Source organism: Microcaecilia unicolor, chromosome 5 (assembly GCF_901765095.1).
Source record: "Microcaecilia unicolor chromosome 5, aMicUni1.1, whole genome shotgun sequence".
In the NCBI taxonomy this organism is placed as follows: domain Eukaryota; kingdom Metazoa; phylum Chordata; class Amphibia; order Gymnophiona; family Siphonopidae; genus Microcaecilia; species Microcaecilia unicolor.
In genome coordinates this window covers 81,021,879-81,036,233 of record NC_044035.1, presented here as the reverse complement: position 1 = coordinate 81,036,233, position 14,355 = coordinate 81,021,879, and the positions used below count along the sequence as shown (strand labels likewise).

The 14,355-nt window shown below is 46.8% G+C and overlaps 1 protein-coding gene across 1 annotated transcript in view; it reads left to right on the top strand.

Moving 5' to 3' along the window:
* TBC1D12 (TBC1 domain family member 12) overlaps positions 1–14,355 on the top strand; it is a 198,777-nt gene that overhangs the window by 159,534 nt on the left and 24,888 nt on the right. The window contains exon 8 of the mRNA XM_030203044.1: positions 9,928–10,008. Within this exon, the coding sequence (XP_030058904.1) occupies positions 9,928–10,008 (81 nt within the window). The remainder of the gene's footprint in view (positions 1–9,927; positions 10,009–14,355) is intronic.

The window sequence follows — 14,355 nt, the reverse complement described above, 5'->3', positions numbered from 1 at the left end:
CACTATGGGATATGGTTTACAGCATTCACACTTCTATGCAAACTACTTTAAAAGTGAATACTTCTGACATAAAGACTCTTTCTGAGGCTGCCCTGCTTCAGGCGCAAAAGACTGCACAGCAAACCTTAGATTTGGAGACTGTGAATATTAAAATTCAAGAAATGGGATCTGTAGAAACGGCTTTGGTTAAGGATAATAATTTCCTTCATAAAAGACTGGAGTATCTAGAAAACCAGACTAGAAGATTAAACCTCAGGTTTCTTAATTTTCCCAAATCACCTTTAATTTCCCCTTTGGACATGGTTAAAAAATATATGATTGATATTCTTGGAATGGATAAGGACTCACTGCCTCCCCTTACTCGGGCTTATTACATCAGGAGTGGTGGAAGAAAATCCCCCGATAGCAGGGGAAGGAATGGATCTTACTTCTTTCCTTGAAAGTTCATTGGAGATAATTTCTCAGAGGTTGACTCTGCTTGTTACTTTTGTGCTGGAGCCTGATAGGAATGCCGTATTAAGGCTTTCCTTGAGACACTTAGAAAATCTGTTTTTGGGCTCAAAAATTCGTATTTTTCCTGATCTCTCAAGGCCTACACAGATGAGACGGAGGGCCTTTTTGGAACTCCGCCCTAGGGTGGTAGCACTGGGAGCAACATTTATATTACGTTTTCCTTGTTATTGTAATGTAATGCTTGAGGGTAAACAGTTTCAATTTGTAGACCCAAAACAGTTAAAACAATTTCTAGATGCTAGAGTGGAATTGAATGTTGTGTGCCCTCCCTAAATGCAGGCTGGGGTCTGAACCAGAGGTTGCAACCACTAGTCCTTAATTATTGCTATATGTTTTACTTTAAATTCTAAATTCTTGGATTCCAAAATTTCCTAAACTTGTGGACAGAAAGGCTGTTAATGATATTTCTCTTTATTTTTTATTTTTGCCTTTTGTATAAATGCCGATTGCATATTCACGTATTGTGATGATATATGGAAATATATGAATAAAGAAATAATAAAAAAAAAGAGATAATAGCAGCAAGTAGGAAATAAAATCTGTGAATTGCTCTTGTTAGGATAACAATCCGTGTATAATATTTTTTATATTTAATTGCTGTTATGTATGATGACTTCTTCCAATATCCAGTATATGTGATTGTGGGCTTAATAATAATAATAATAATAATATCCTTAAGGCTTCAATTCTAAAGAATTCTAAAGAATTTCCTGCAGAAAGTGACTTACAAAATTGTGTAAGGGTTATAAGTGTGGCAAAAAAGGAAGAAAAGTATTTCTTATAAATAAAACTAGGTTAAAAAAAAAAAGTAGAGAAAAACCTCAGGAAGGAAACCAGGTCCCAAAAAGACACTTGTTTGGACTAGGCTTCCTCCCTGGGGTATAAATATGTACAGTGTATATATATTTTTCTCCGAGGACAAGCAGGCTGCTTGTTCTCACTGATGGGTGACGTCCACGGCAGCCCCTCCAATCGGAAACTTCACTAGCAAAGTCCTTTGCTAGCCCTCGCGCGCCCGCGCGCACCGCGCATGCGCGGCCGTCTTCCCGCCCGAAACCGGCTCGAGCCGGCCAGTCTTCTTTTGTCCGCACTCGGTACGGTCGTATTTTTCGCCGTGTCGAGCCCCGGAGAGTCGACCTCGCGCGTCCATATTGTTGAACGTGTTTTTTCTTCGGAAAAGCTTTTCTTCTACTCGGGAAGTGCTCCGGAACCCCTCCACCGGGTTCCGTTTCAATCCTCCCCGTATTTCCAGCTTTTGGCCCCGATAAGTTTTCTTTCGTCGTCGGGGTAGGCCTCTTTTCGGCCTCGGTCGAGATTTTCTCCCTCTAAAGTTTTTGGTGCTCTTTTTCCGTCATTTCGGACTTTGATTTCGCCGGCGTGATTTTTCCGCCCATGACATCGAAGCCTTCCAGCGGCTTCAAGAAGTGCACCCAGTGCGCCCGGGTTATCTCGCTCACTGATCGACACTCGTCGTGTCTTCAGTGTCTGGGGGCCGAGCACCGCCCTCAGAACTGTAGTCTGTGTTCCCTGCTTCAAAGGCGGACTCAGGTAGCGAGACTAGCCCAGTGGAACGTTTTGTTCTCGGGCTCTTCGTCGGCATCGGCACCGGGATCTTCGAGTGCATCGACGTCGTCAGCGTCCAGACCATCTTCCTCGGCCGCCCTTGCATCGAGTGCATCGAGGCATCGGGCCTCTGCATCGGCGCCGAGACATCGGATAGCTGCATCGACGCCGGTGGTACCGGGACCTCGTCTGCTGATGTCGTCGGACGGTGGTGCATCGTCAGGAGTGCAGGTGAGGGCTGTCCATTCCCCTGCTGGTGGCGGTGAGCCTTCGGGTGGGTCTCCTCCCACCCTGAGGGCTCCTGCGGTACAGCCCCCCCGAGACCGACCTTCTTCGGCCTCGGCCCCGAGGAAGCGACGGATGGATTCTACGTCCTCCTCGTCGGTGCCGGGGAGCTCCGGTGACATGCTTCGGAAGAAGTCGAAGAAGCATCGACACCGGTCTCCTCCCCGCGTCGGCACCGAGAGCTCTGGGTCGCCGAGGGATTCGGCACCCAGCAGGCATCGGCACCGAGAGGACCGCTCACCCTCTGTCCAAGAGGTGTCGATGCGCTCCACTCTGGACAGCCCGGAACAGCCTCCTCGCCCGGAACAGGTCCTGACGTCGACGCCTGCATCGACCTCACAGCCTTTCTCTGCAGCCGCTCTAAACGAGAGCCTCCGGGCCGTTCTCCCAGAGATTCTGGGAGAGCTGTTGCGCCCTACCCCTCCGGTACCGGCGGTGCTTGCGCCTCCGGTACCGTCGAGCGTGGCGCCGGCTGGCCCATCGCCCAGGTTGAGGTCCCCGACGTCGGTACCGCGTGCGGTGCCGGCAGCGGCCACCTCCCAGGAAGGCTCCCCGACTACGTCGGCGGAGGGAGCTTCGCCGATGCGGGCGAGGGAGTCTACCTCTCGACGCCCCATCGTGGACGTGGCTCCACTGAGTCGAGCAGGGCGAGGTTGCAGACACAGGTTCGTGAACTTGTGTCTGACACCGAGGGTGAGGCCTCGTGGGAGGAAGAGGAAGATCCTAGATATTTCTCTGACGAGGAGTCTGAGGGTCTTCCTTCTGATCCCACTCCCTTTCCTGAAAGACAGCTTTCTCCTCCCGAGAGTCTGTCTTTTGCTTCCTTTGTCCGGGAGATGTCTACGGCCATCCCCTTCCCGGTGGTTGTGGAGGACGAGCCCAGGGCTGAAATGTTTGAGCTCCTGGACTATCCTTCTCCACCTAAGGAAGCGTCCACCGTTCCCTTGCACCATGTCCTAAAAAAGACATTGCTTGCGAACTGGACGAAACCCTTAACTAATCCCCACATTCCCAAGAAGATCGAGTCCCAGTACCGGATCCATGGGGACCCAGAGCTGATGCGCACTCAGTTGCCTCACGACTCTGGAGTTGTGGATTTGGCCCTAAAGAAGGCTAAGAGTTCTAGGGAACATGCTTCGGCGCCCCCGGGCAAGGACGCTAGAACCTTAGACTCCTTTGGGAGGAAGGCCTACCATTCCTCTATGCTCGTGTCCAAGATCCAGTCTTACCAGCTCTACACGAGCATACACATGCGGAACAATGTGCGGCAGTTGGCGGGCTTGGTTGATGCTCTTCCCCCTGAGCAAGCCAAGCCTTTTCAGGAGGTGGTCAGGCAGCTGAAGGCGTGCAGAAAATTCCTGGCCAGAGGAGTTTATGACACTTTTGATGTTGCGTCCAGGGCCGCTGCTCAAGGTGTGGTGATGCGCAGGCTCTCATGGCTGCGTGCCGCCGACCTGGAGAATAGAATCCAGCAGCGGATTGCGGACTCGCCTTGCCGTGCGGACAACATTTTTGGCGAAAAAGTCGAACAGGTGGTAGAGTCTCTCCACCAGCGGGACACCGCATTCGACAAATTCGCCCGCCGGCAGCCTTCAGCTTCTACCTCTACAGGTAGACGATTTTTCGGGGGAAGGAAGACTGTTCCCTACTCTTCTGGCAAGCGTAGGTACAATCCTCCTTCCCGACAGCCTGCGGCCCAGGCTAAGCCCCAGCGCGCTCGCTCTCGTCAGCAGCGTGCGACTCAGCAAGGCCCCGCGGCTCCCCAGCAAAAGCAAGGGGCGAGCTTTTGACTGGCTCCAGCAGAGCATAGCCGACATCCAAGTGTCCGTGCCGGGCGACCTGCCAGTCCGAGGGAGGTTGAAAGCTTTTCACCAAAGGTGGCCTCTCATAACCTCCGATCAGTGGGTTCTGCAAATAGTCCGGCAGGGGTACACCCTCAATTTGTCCTCAAAACCTCCAAATTGTCCACCGGGAGCTCAGTCTTACAGCTTCCAACACAAGAGGGTACTTGCAGAGGAACTCTCCGCCCTTCTCAGCGCCAATGCGGTCGAGCCCGTGCCATCCGGGCAAGAAGGGCTGGGATTCTATTCCAGGTACTTCCTTGTGGAAAAGAAAACAGGGGGGATGCGTCCCATCCTAGACCTAAGGGCCCTGAACAAATATCTCGTAAAAGAAAAGTTCAGGATGCTTTCCCTGGGCACCCTTCTCCCCATGATTCAGCAAAACGATTGGCTATGCTCTCTGGACTTGAAGGATGCCTACACACATATCCCGATACTGCCAGCTCATAGACAGTATCTGCGATTTCAGTTGGGCACACGCCACTTCCAGTACTGTGTGCTACCCTTTGGGCTCGCCTCTGCGCCCAGGGTGTTCACAAAGTGCCTAGCTGTGGTAGCAGCGGCACTTCGCAGGCTGGGAGAACACGTGTTCCCATATCTCGACGATTGGCTGGTAAAGAGCACGTCCGAGGCAGGAGCCCTGCAGTCCATGCAGATGACTATTCGCCTTCTGGAGCTACTGGGGTTTGTGATAAATTACCCAAAGTCCCATCTTCTTCCAGTGCAGAACCTCGAATTCATAGGAGCTCTGCTGGATTCTCGGACGGCTCGCGCCTATCTCCCAGAGACGAGAGCCAACAACTTGTTGTCCCTCGTCTCCCGGGTGCGAGCGTCCCAGCAGATCACAGCTCGGCAGATGTTGAGATTGCTGGGCCACATGGCCTCCACAGTTCATGTGACTCCCATGGCCCGCCTTCACATGAGATCTGCTCAATGGACCCTAGCCTCCCAGTGGTATCAGGCCGCTGGGGGTCTAGAGGACGTGATCCACCTGTCCACGAGTTTTCTCGAATCCCTGTATTGGTGGACGATTTGGACCAATTTGACTCTGGGACGTCCCTTCCAAATTCCTCAGCCACAAAAAGTGCTGACCACGGATGCGTCTCTCCTGGGATGGGGAGCTCATGTCGATGGGCTCCACACTCAAGGAAGCTGGTCCCTCCAGGAACGCGATCTACAGATCAATCTTCTGGAGTTACGAGCGATCTGGAACGCTCTGAAGGCTTTCAGAGATCGGCTGTCCCACCAAATTATTCAAATTCAGACAGACAACCAGGTTGCCATGTATTATGTAAACAAGCAGGGGGCACCGGATCTCGCCCCCTGTGTCAGGAAGCCGTCAGCATGTGGACCTGGGCTCGCCGGAACGGCATGGTGCTCCAAGCCACATATCTGGCAGGCGTAAACAACAGTCTGGCCGACAGGTTGAGCAGGATTATGCAACCTCACGAGTGGTCGCTCAACTCCCGAGTGGTGCGCCAGATCTTCCAAGCGTGGGGCACCCCCTTGGTGGATCTCTTCGCATCTCGAGCAAACCACAAAGTCCCTCAGTTCTGTTCCAGGCTTCAGGCCACCGGCAGACTGGCATCGGATGCCTTCCTCCTCGATTGGGGGGAGGGCCTGCTGTATGCTTATCCTCCCATTCCTCTGGTGGGGAAGACTTTGTTGAAACTCAAGCAAGACCGAGGCACCATGATCCTGATTGCTCCTTTTTGGCCGCGTCAGATCTGGTTCCCTCTTCTTCTGGAGTTATCCTCCGAAGAACCGTGGAGATTGGAGTGTTTTCCGACCCTCATCACGCAGGACGAAGGGGCTCTTCTGCATCCCAACCTCCGGTCCCTGGCTCTCACGGCCTGGATGTTGAGGGCGTAGACTTTGCCTCTTTGGGTCTGACGGAGGGTGTCTCCCGCATCTTGCTTGCTTCCAGGAAAGACTCCACTAAGAGAAGTTACTTCTTTCATTGGAGGAGGTTTGCCGTCTGGTGTGACAGCAAGGCCCTAGATCCTCGCTCTTGTCCTACACAGACCCTGCTTGAATACCTTCTGCACTTGTCTGAGTCTGGTCTCAAGACCAACTCCGTAAGGGTTCACCTTAGTGCAATCAGTGCATACCATTACCAAGTGGAAGGTAAGCCGATCTCAGGACAGCCTTTAGTTGTTCGCTTCATGAGAGGTTTGCTTTTGTCAAAGCCCCCTGTCAAGCCTCCTACAGTGTCATGGGATCTCAATGTCGTTCTCACCCAGCTGATGAAACCTCCTTTTGAGCCACTGAATTCCTGCCATCCGAAGTACTTGACCTGGAAGGTCATTTTCTTGGTGGCAGTTACTTCGGCTCGTAGAGTCAGTGAGCTTCAGGCCCTGGTAGCCCAGGCCCCTTACACCAAATTTCATCACAACAGAGTAGTCCTCCGCACTCACCCTAAGTTTCTGCCAAAGGTCGTGTCGGAGTTCCATCTGAACCAGTCAATTGTCTTGCCAACATTCTTTCCCCGTCCTCATTCCTGCCCTGCTGAACGTCAGCTGCACACATTGGACTGCAAGAGAGCATTGGCCTTCTACCTGGAGCGGACACAGCCCACCAGACAGTCCGCCCAATTGTTTGTTTCTTTTGACCCCAATAGGAGGGGAGTGGCTGTAGGGAAACGCACCATATCCAATTGGCTAGCAGATTGCATTTCCTTCACTTACGCCCAGGCGGGGCTGGCTCTTGAGGGTCATGTCACGGCTCATAATGTCAGAGCCATGGCTGCGTCGGTAGCCCACTTGAAGTCAGCCTCCATTGAAGAAATTTGCAAAGCTGCGACGTGGTCATCTGTCCACACATTCACATCTCATTACTGCCTGCAGCAGGATACCCGACGCGACAGTCGGTTCGGGCAGTCAGTTCTTCAGAACCTGTTTGGGCTTTAGGATCCAACTCCACCCCCCGAGGGCCCTGTTTGTTCTGTTCCAGGCTGCACTCTCAGTTAGTTGGTAAATTTTTTAGGTCAATCTCAGTTATGTCCTCGCCGTTGCGAGGCCCAATTGACCAATGTTGTTGTTTTGAGTGAGCCTGGGGGCTAGGGATACCCCATCAGTGAGAACAAGCAGCCTGCTTGTCCTCGGAGAAAGCGAATGCTACATACCTGTAGAAGGTATTCTCCGAGGACAGCAGGCTGATTGTTCTCACCAACCCGCCCGCCTCCCCTTTGGAGTTGTGTCTTCCCTTGAAGTGTATTGTCTTGCTACATACTGGACTGGCCGGCTCGAGCCGGTTTCGGGCGGGAAGACGGCCGCGCATGCGCGGTGCGCGCGAGGGCTAGCAAAGGACTTTGCTAGTGAAGTTTCCGATTGGAGGGGCTGCCGTGGACGTCACCCATCAGTGAGAACAATCAGCCTGCTGTCCTCGGAGAATACCTTCTACAGGTATGTAGCATTCGCTTTATGTGAACTGCAAATGGGTGTTCTCGGGGTATGATTTCAGTGGTTTGGTATGTATTTTATAAAATACTTGTGTTGCTGCGTTAAGTGCATGCCCCCATTTACACCTTCGGAGCAGGGGCAAATTTGTGAGAAGATTTGTGCACTTCTAGTGGTCATTGTACAAACTTGTTTAATAAAGTGACAGAAGTGGAGGAGTAACCTCATGGTTAGTGCAGTAGGCTTTGATCCTGGCAATCTTGGTTCGATTCCCACTGCAACTACTTTCACTTAACCCTCCATTGCCCCAGGTACAAAAACGTAGGGACCCTTTTACTAAGGGATACCTAAAAGTGACCTTCGCTGGTGTAGGTGCATGTTTTGGACCGCACAGAAAATGGACATGCGGCAAAATTAAAATAAGCAATTCCATTTTCGGGCTGAAACCTTACCGCCACCCGTTAACTTAGCGGTAGGGTCTCACGCAGTAAGCTGCTAGCACGTGTAAACTGCCGATTACCACCAGGTAAGCGCCATGCGGTAGAAAATATTTTCTACCGTTTGTTTTGGGCGCACGTCAAAAATGGAATTACCACCCAAAGCATGCGGTAGCGCCAATTTGACACACGTTGGACACGCCTTTGTAAAAGGGCCCCTTAGATTATGAGCCCTCTAGGGACAGAGAATGTACCTGCATATAATGTATACAGCGCTGCGTACATCTAGTAGCACTATAGAAATGTTTAGTAGTATAAAATAAAGGTTCTAATACAAATACCCCCAGGTAGACATATTGGGGAAAAATCACTTAAATGCAAAATTCCACCTGAGAAAGTGAAATTAAGTTAAGGGACCATCAGATAAATGAGCCTTCAGTCAGCACAATAACTGATTAATATGTGTTGACTCGGTTCAGTCGTCGGTATCAAATTGTTATATGCAAGGTCTGTATCCAAACAAACATTCATCAAATGGTTGTAAAATCATACTGTGCAATCATCCAAGCCTTATTGTTTATATATAAAAGATTGCATGTACAAAAATTACTCATAAAATGTGAACTGGAGGGTTGCTTAAAATTATCCACAAACGCTGTGCACCTCTCATGAAGTGATTAGTATCATGCAGCTCTAACTTTGCTGTGCTGCTATTACAGCAGAACTGGTGGCAAAGGTGCTCCAGTAACTAACTACTCATTCAACATTAATTTAATAATTGAGCATGAGAGCAATAAAAAATTAATAAAGGCTGAAAGTAGTTATTCCAGCTTGTAACAATTCAACAGGATGATTAGCTTATTCAACATAAATATTCAACTCATCACGGGGTTTCAAAGAGGTTCTGCCTCAAGGACTCACCGTGACAAAATTTACTGTAGTGATGGCATCTCCTGCTCAATTATATTGACATTGAATGAGTAGTTTGTGATCAAAGTACCTTTGCCATGAGCTCCACTGCTTTCTGTGGAATTATAGTAGCACAGTGAAATTAGTAAGAGTTGTGTGACGCTAATTATTTCATGAGAGCTGCATGGAGGAGTTGAAACAAATTGTTTACTGACAAGTTCATTTTTGAGGAATTTTTGTGCATACATATAAAAACAATAATACTTGGTGTCTGTACTGAGTGATAAGTTTTCACAATCACTTGATGGACATTTTTTAGACACTGAAGCTTTGCACATATGACTGAATTTTGAGTGCATACATGTTAGCTGATCATGGTGCTGACTTGAGACTCAATTTATCTGATGGTTCTTTAACTTGATTTTTTGGGGGTGGAACGCTGCACATTTATCAAATAAGCATAAGGTAGGTGCCTTTTTGAACATTTCACATAGACGCCTTGTTAAAAATAAATAAATAAAAACCTTTCTATAATAGTGCATCTATATTTAGGCACCTAGAAGGCATCTATTCCATAAGAGAAAGAGGTTGGTATAAATGTTTCTGCCTAAATTCCAAAGATAAGCATGTAACTTACTGTAAGTTAAACTCACAAGTGTGAGTCCCACCCATGCTCTGCTCACTTGTACGCCCAACTGTCAAATACACTGTATGTGAGATATGCACATATTTACAGAATAGTGCTTAGAAGGGTTTTCAGCATTTAGGTGCATATGTGTCAGTATTCTAATCATTTGCTGTATTCAATGTATAAATGTTAGTGTCCCCTTCAAAGAATTACTTTGTTAATGGCTGGTCACTCCATTTTCTTGGTTAATATGTTAGCATAATGCTTAACCCTCTGGGTGGGTTTGGCTATGCTCTGTCTCATTTGTGAAGTTTGCTTTTGTTTATTAGATTTGAATCTATTTTGCTTCACAGAGCTTTATGAAATCTTTCTATCCAGAGCTAAGGAACGATGGAAAAGCTTCAGTGATACAAGTTCAGAGAATGATACAGAAGGTGAGCTTCAAAAAATCTGGTTATGAAAATCTATGGAAAATTCAAAATGCCAGGTCATCATATTGCCTAGAAATGATCTTTTGACGTGGGAGCGATACCTTGATACCACTTATGAGTAACAGTATTGGGAGCCCAGTTTTTGACATTTTCTTAAGGTGTCCTTTGCCAGTAGTTTGATAGAAAATGGCTATAAAATGTTGTACCATTGATATTATCTCCACCACCACACACACACACACCATATTGTAAAAATGTTCCACCAGGGATCAGCACTGTGTTAGAGGGCATGTAGCAATGTGGGTGATATGCTTCATATATGGTGGACTTGCCCATGAGCGCATCACTACTGGATCATAGTTTTACAATTTGTTCAAACTTTGACCGGTGTATCCTATTTGGTCAAGGCGGAGCACTGCTTGTTGCACTTTAAGCCCTACACGGTGAAACCAGCGGTTCATCAACTCATGACACATTGCTGGTTGTGGCTAAACTGGCACTAGTTTCTGCTTGGAAGCAGCTCACCTTGTTGGGACTGCCTGTTGTTTTGTGGAAACTGGACTATATTCATCAGGTGTCCAAATCATTGGCTATCCAGAATGGGCATCTTGCTTCATATAAGGTGTGGGACATTTATTCTGCTTGGGAGTTGACCTTGGGCTTTCCTGGTATCATATTGGTTATGATATAATGGAAGTTTATATATGGCTAGATTTTAAGAGTTTGGATCAAGTCAGCTTTTAGTGGAGTTTTGATTACACTGAGAATTGAAATGGTGAGCACTATTGTATAGTTAAGATTGGGATATTTAATGTTTTTAAATGATTTTTTTTAACTACTTAGAATCTTCTGAATTAGATAACCTGTTTTCTAAATAGAATTCCAGAATCTTGGATTCTTGCACCTCCGAGAGTCAAAAATCTTTCAAATGAACTTCCTTCCCTTGGTATACCCAACACTTGAAGGAATTGAAACAAAATTGTCACCAGCGTGATGTAAATCTGGTGACTTTTATATCAAATTGTGGTGGAAATAGCAAAATAACTAAATCAATTGGAAGTCACTGAATCTAATAAATAATATTTTGCCAATCTTCTAGGTGTTTCACATCCTGATCAGAAAATATTATTTTGAATTGTAAAAAATCTTATTTCATCTCCTGTATTGGATTCTGCATCTCAGGCTTTACAACCAAATATATACAAACTAGCTGAATATTTTTCAGAAAAGGTCAATTCAGTCCAGCAGATCTTTTTTATGGAGCAAACTTCCTTTTATCAATTCCAGTACTGCTTGTGATTTTCCAGCTAACTTTATGGTCTGTGTTTATTCCAGTTACAAGTGATGATGTAAACTCTTTGTTAAATAAACTTCATCTCACTGTATGTTGGACTACTGTCCATCCTTTCTGTTTGATAAACCCCTTCTAGAAATTCTTACTTGGATTGTTCTATTTACATTCTGGTCCTCTTCTGCCATCTATGAGAGACATACAGGCTTATTTTCGAAAGAGAAGGGAGCCCATCTTTCGACACAAATCGGGATATGGGCATCCTTCTCTCAAAAGTCGCCCAAATCAAAATCGAAAGTCGATTTTAAGCGTCGCCAACTGCTTCCCGTTGCAGGGATGACCAGAGTTCCCAGGGGCGTGTCAGAGGCATAGCGAAGGCGGAACTGGGGCGTGCCTAACACATGGGTGTCCTCGAGCGATAATGCAAAAAAGAAGAGGGGTCCTGGCGAGCACTTGGCCAACTTTTACTTGGTCCCTTTTTTCTTACGACCAAGCCTCAAAAAGGTGCCCAAACTGACCAGATGACCTCCCCTGACTCCCCCAGTGGTGACTAACCCCCTCCCACCCTGAAAAAAACAACTTTAAAAACTTTTTTTGCCAGCCTCAAAATATTATATTCAAGTCCATCGCAGCAGTATGCAGGTCCTGGGGGAGGGGGGTGACAGCGGAGGCATAGCGAAGGCGTGGGCGTCCTTCTTTCAAAGATTTTGGACGTCCTGAACTGCTCCCCCCCCCCCCCCACAGGGGCGGCCAAATTTCAAGGGAGTGGAGTGGAGGAGTGGCCTAGTGGTTAGAGCACTGGTCTTGCAATCCAGAGGTGGCTGGTTCAAATCTCACTGCTGCTACTTGTGATCCAAAATCCAAATAAATAAATAAAGGAGGTGTCGGAGGCATGGCAAAGGCATGGACGTCCTTCTCACAGAAACATCCATATTTTGGACGTCCTCAACTGCCCGTCGCAGGGATGGAGGCATAGCGAAGGCGCCTAACACTTGGACGTCCTTCACCCAAACTAAAAAAAAAAAAAAATATGTCCCTGACGAGCACTTGGACGTTTTCACCTGGACTTGTGTTTTTTTAAGGTTGTAGACAGCAATTTATTTAAGGTTGTAGACGGCTATTATACATGCAGCTTGTCTGCGTGTATGAAGTTTGCTCTGCGCATGCCAAAGACGCCACGCATAACGCTTGGCTGCTCTGTACTGGCTTCTTAGAAAGAAAATCGTGTGCAAATGAGCTAACAGCGAGCAGCTCATTTGCATGCGATTTCCTTCATGCATGCCCTTTCCTTTCCGAATCGCTAAGGGATTGGTAAGGGAAGGGCTTTTTTCTCTAAGGTCAACCTAAATATTGAGATTTGGGCGTCCCCGACCATATTATCAAAACGAAAGATGGCCGCCCATCTTGTTTCAATAATACAGGTTTCCCTGCCCCTTCGCCGGGACGTCCCTCAGGAAAACTTGGGTGCCTCGTTTGATTATGCCCCTCATAGCGTTAACACTCATCCCTAAATCAGAAGGCTTGGATTTGACAGAGGTTGTCAATTTTAGACCAATAGCAAATGTTCCTTTTTTAATGAAATTGATGAAATCCCTTGCCTGTTTGCAAATGGCTAAATATTTGGATGATCGTCTAAGCCTACATTCTCCTCACTTTGGGTTTAGATGTTTAGTTAGTAGTAAGGCTGTTCTTTAGTAACAGAAAAGAACTTTAAGCTTCAGTAGCCAGATTATGCTTCTTCAATTTGATATTTCAACTGCTTTTGACTTATGTTTTATTGCTGGAAAGACTGTGAGATAGGAATTTCAGATGTAGTGCTTACCTGGATTTTTGGTCAAACTCAGTTACTGTGTTTTGGAGAATGGGGAACATTCTTTTGTCTGGCAGCTACCATGCAGAGTTCCCCATGGTTCACCACTCTCCCTGATACTTTTTAATATCTTTATGACCTCGTTTTAGTTCTTAAGTTCTGTTGTTTTGTGCAAAGGTAAATGCTGCTGCTGTTATGTCAGTTACATTTTTGTACTGGTTCCTGTCTTAGGTGATTCAAATCATACATATGCAAAAATAACAAACTGTATTAATAAGATGAAAAATTGGTCTTCTACTCATTTATTAAAGCTGAGTACAAGTAGAACAAGTCTTGTGGTGTAGCAGTTCTTTAAGATACCTACCTATTGTCATTCCATTTATCAGTGGAGAATACCTCTAGAGTCTTGGGGATAATTTAAATGCTTGATTATCATTTGAACCTCAGTTTTAAAACTTAATAAGGAAAGTTTTTTTTTTAAACTTAACAACTTAGATTGGTTTGTTCTTGTTTTTATGAAGATCACTGCTCTTCTAGTACAACTGTTGATATATTTTCTCAGCTAGACCATTGCAATTCGATCTATTTTTGGGTCTCCATTAAATTACAGAAGAAGCTTCAACTGTTGCAAAATACAGCTAAGTTGATATTTAGATTCAAGAGGGGCATCACAGTGTTATATCTCCTATTGGTAAACTGTCATTGGCTCTCAGTTCAGGCTTGTATAACCTTTTAAAGTTGCCTGCTTTATATTTAAAGTTTTGCATGATGTAGCTTCTGAGCTCACTGCATCAGCCATAGCTTCCACTGGTCGCACCTCCAGTTCTGTTTGTGAGTCTGCATCTCCACACTTCCACCCCCGTCTACCTTAAATGTGGTATTCTATTGGTCCTTGGCAGCATATGCTCCGAAACGTTCCCTTTGGTTTATCCCACCTCCTCTGACATCACTTCTGTTTCTGCAGCGGTGGGATGAGTCCGAGGGAAAGCTTTGGACCAGGTTGCTGTCAGTGTACTTGCAACATTGCTACTGCCGAGAACCAACAGAAACCCACCTTTAAGGTAGACTGGTTTGGGGGGGGGGGGGGGGGAACGATGCTGGATCATGCTGAGGACAGGGTTTGGGAGTGGAAGAGAGCAGAAGAGATGTTTGGAAGCACCAGGAGGCTCTGTAACATTATTAATTTTTAAATCGTAATTAATAATTCATTAATTGCAGAGTTAACTTTGATGAACTTGCAACCCTAGTA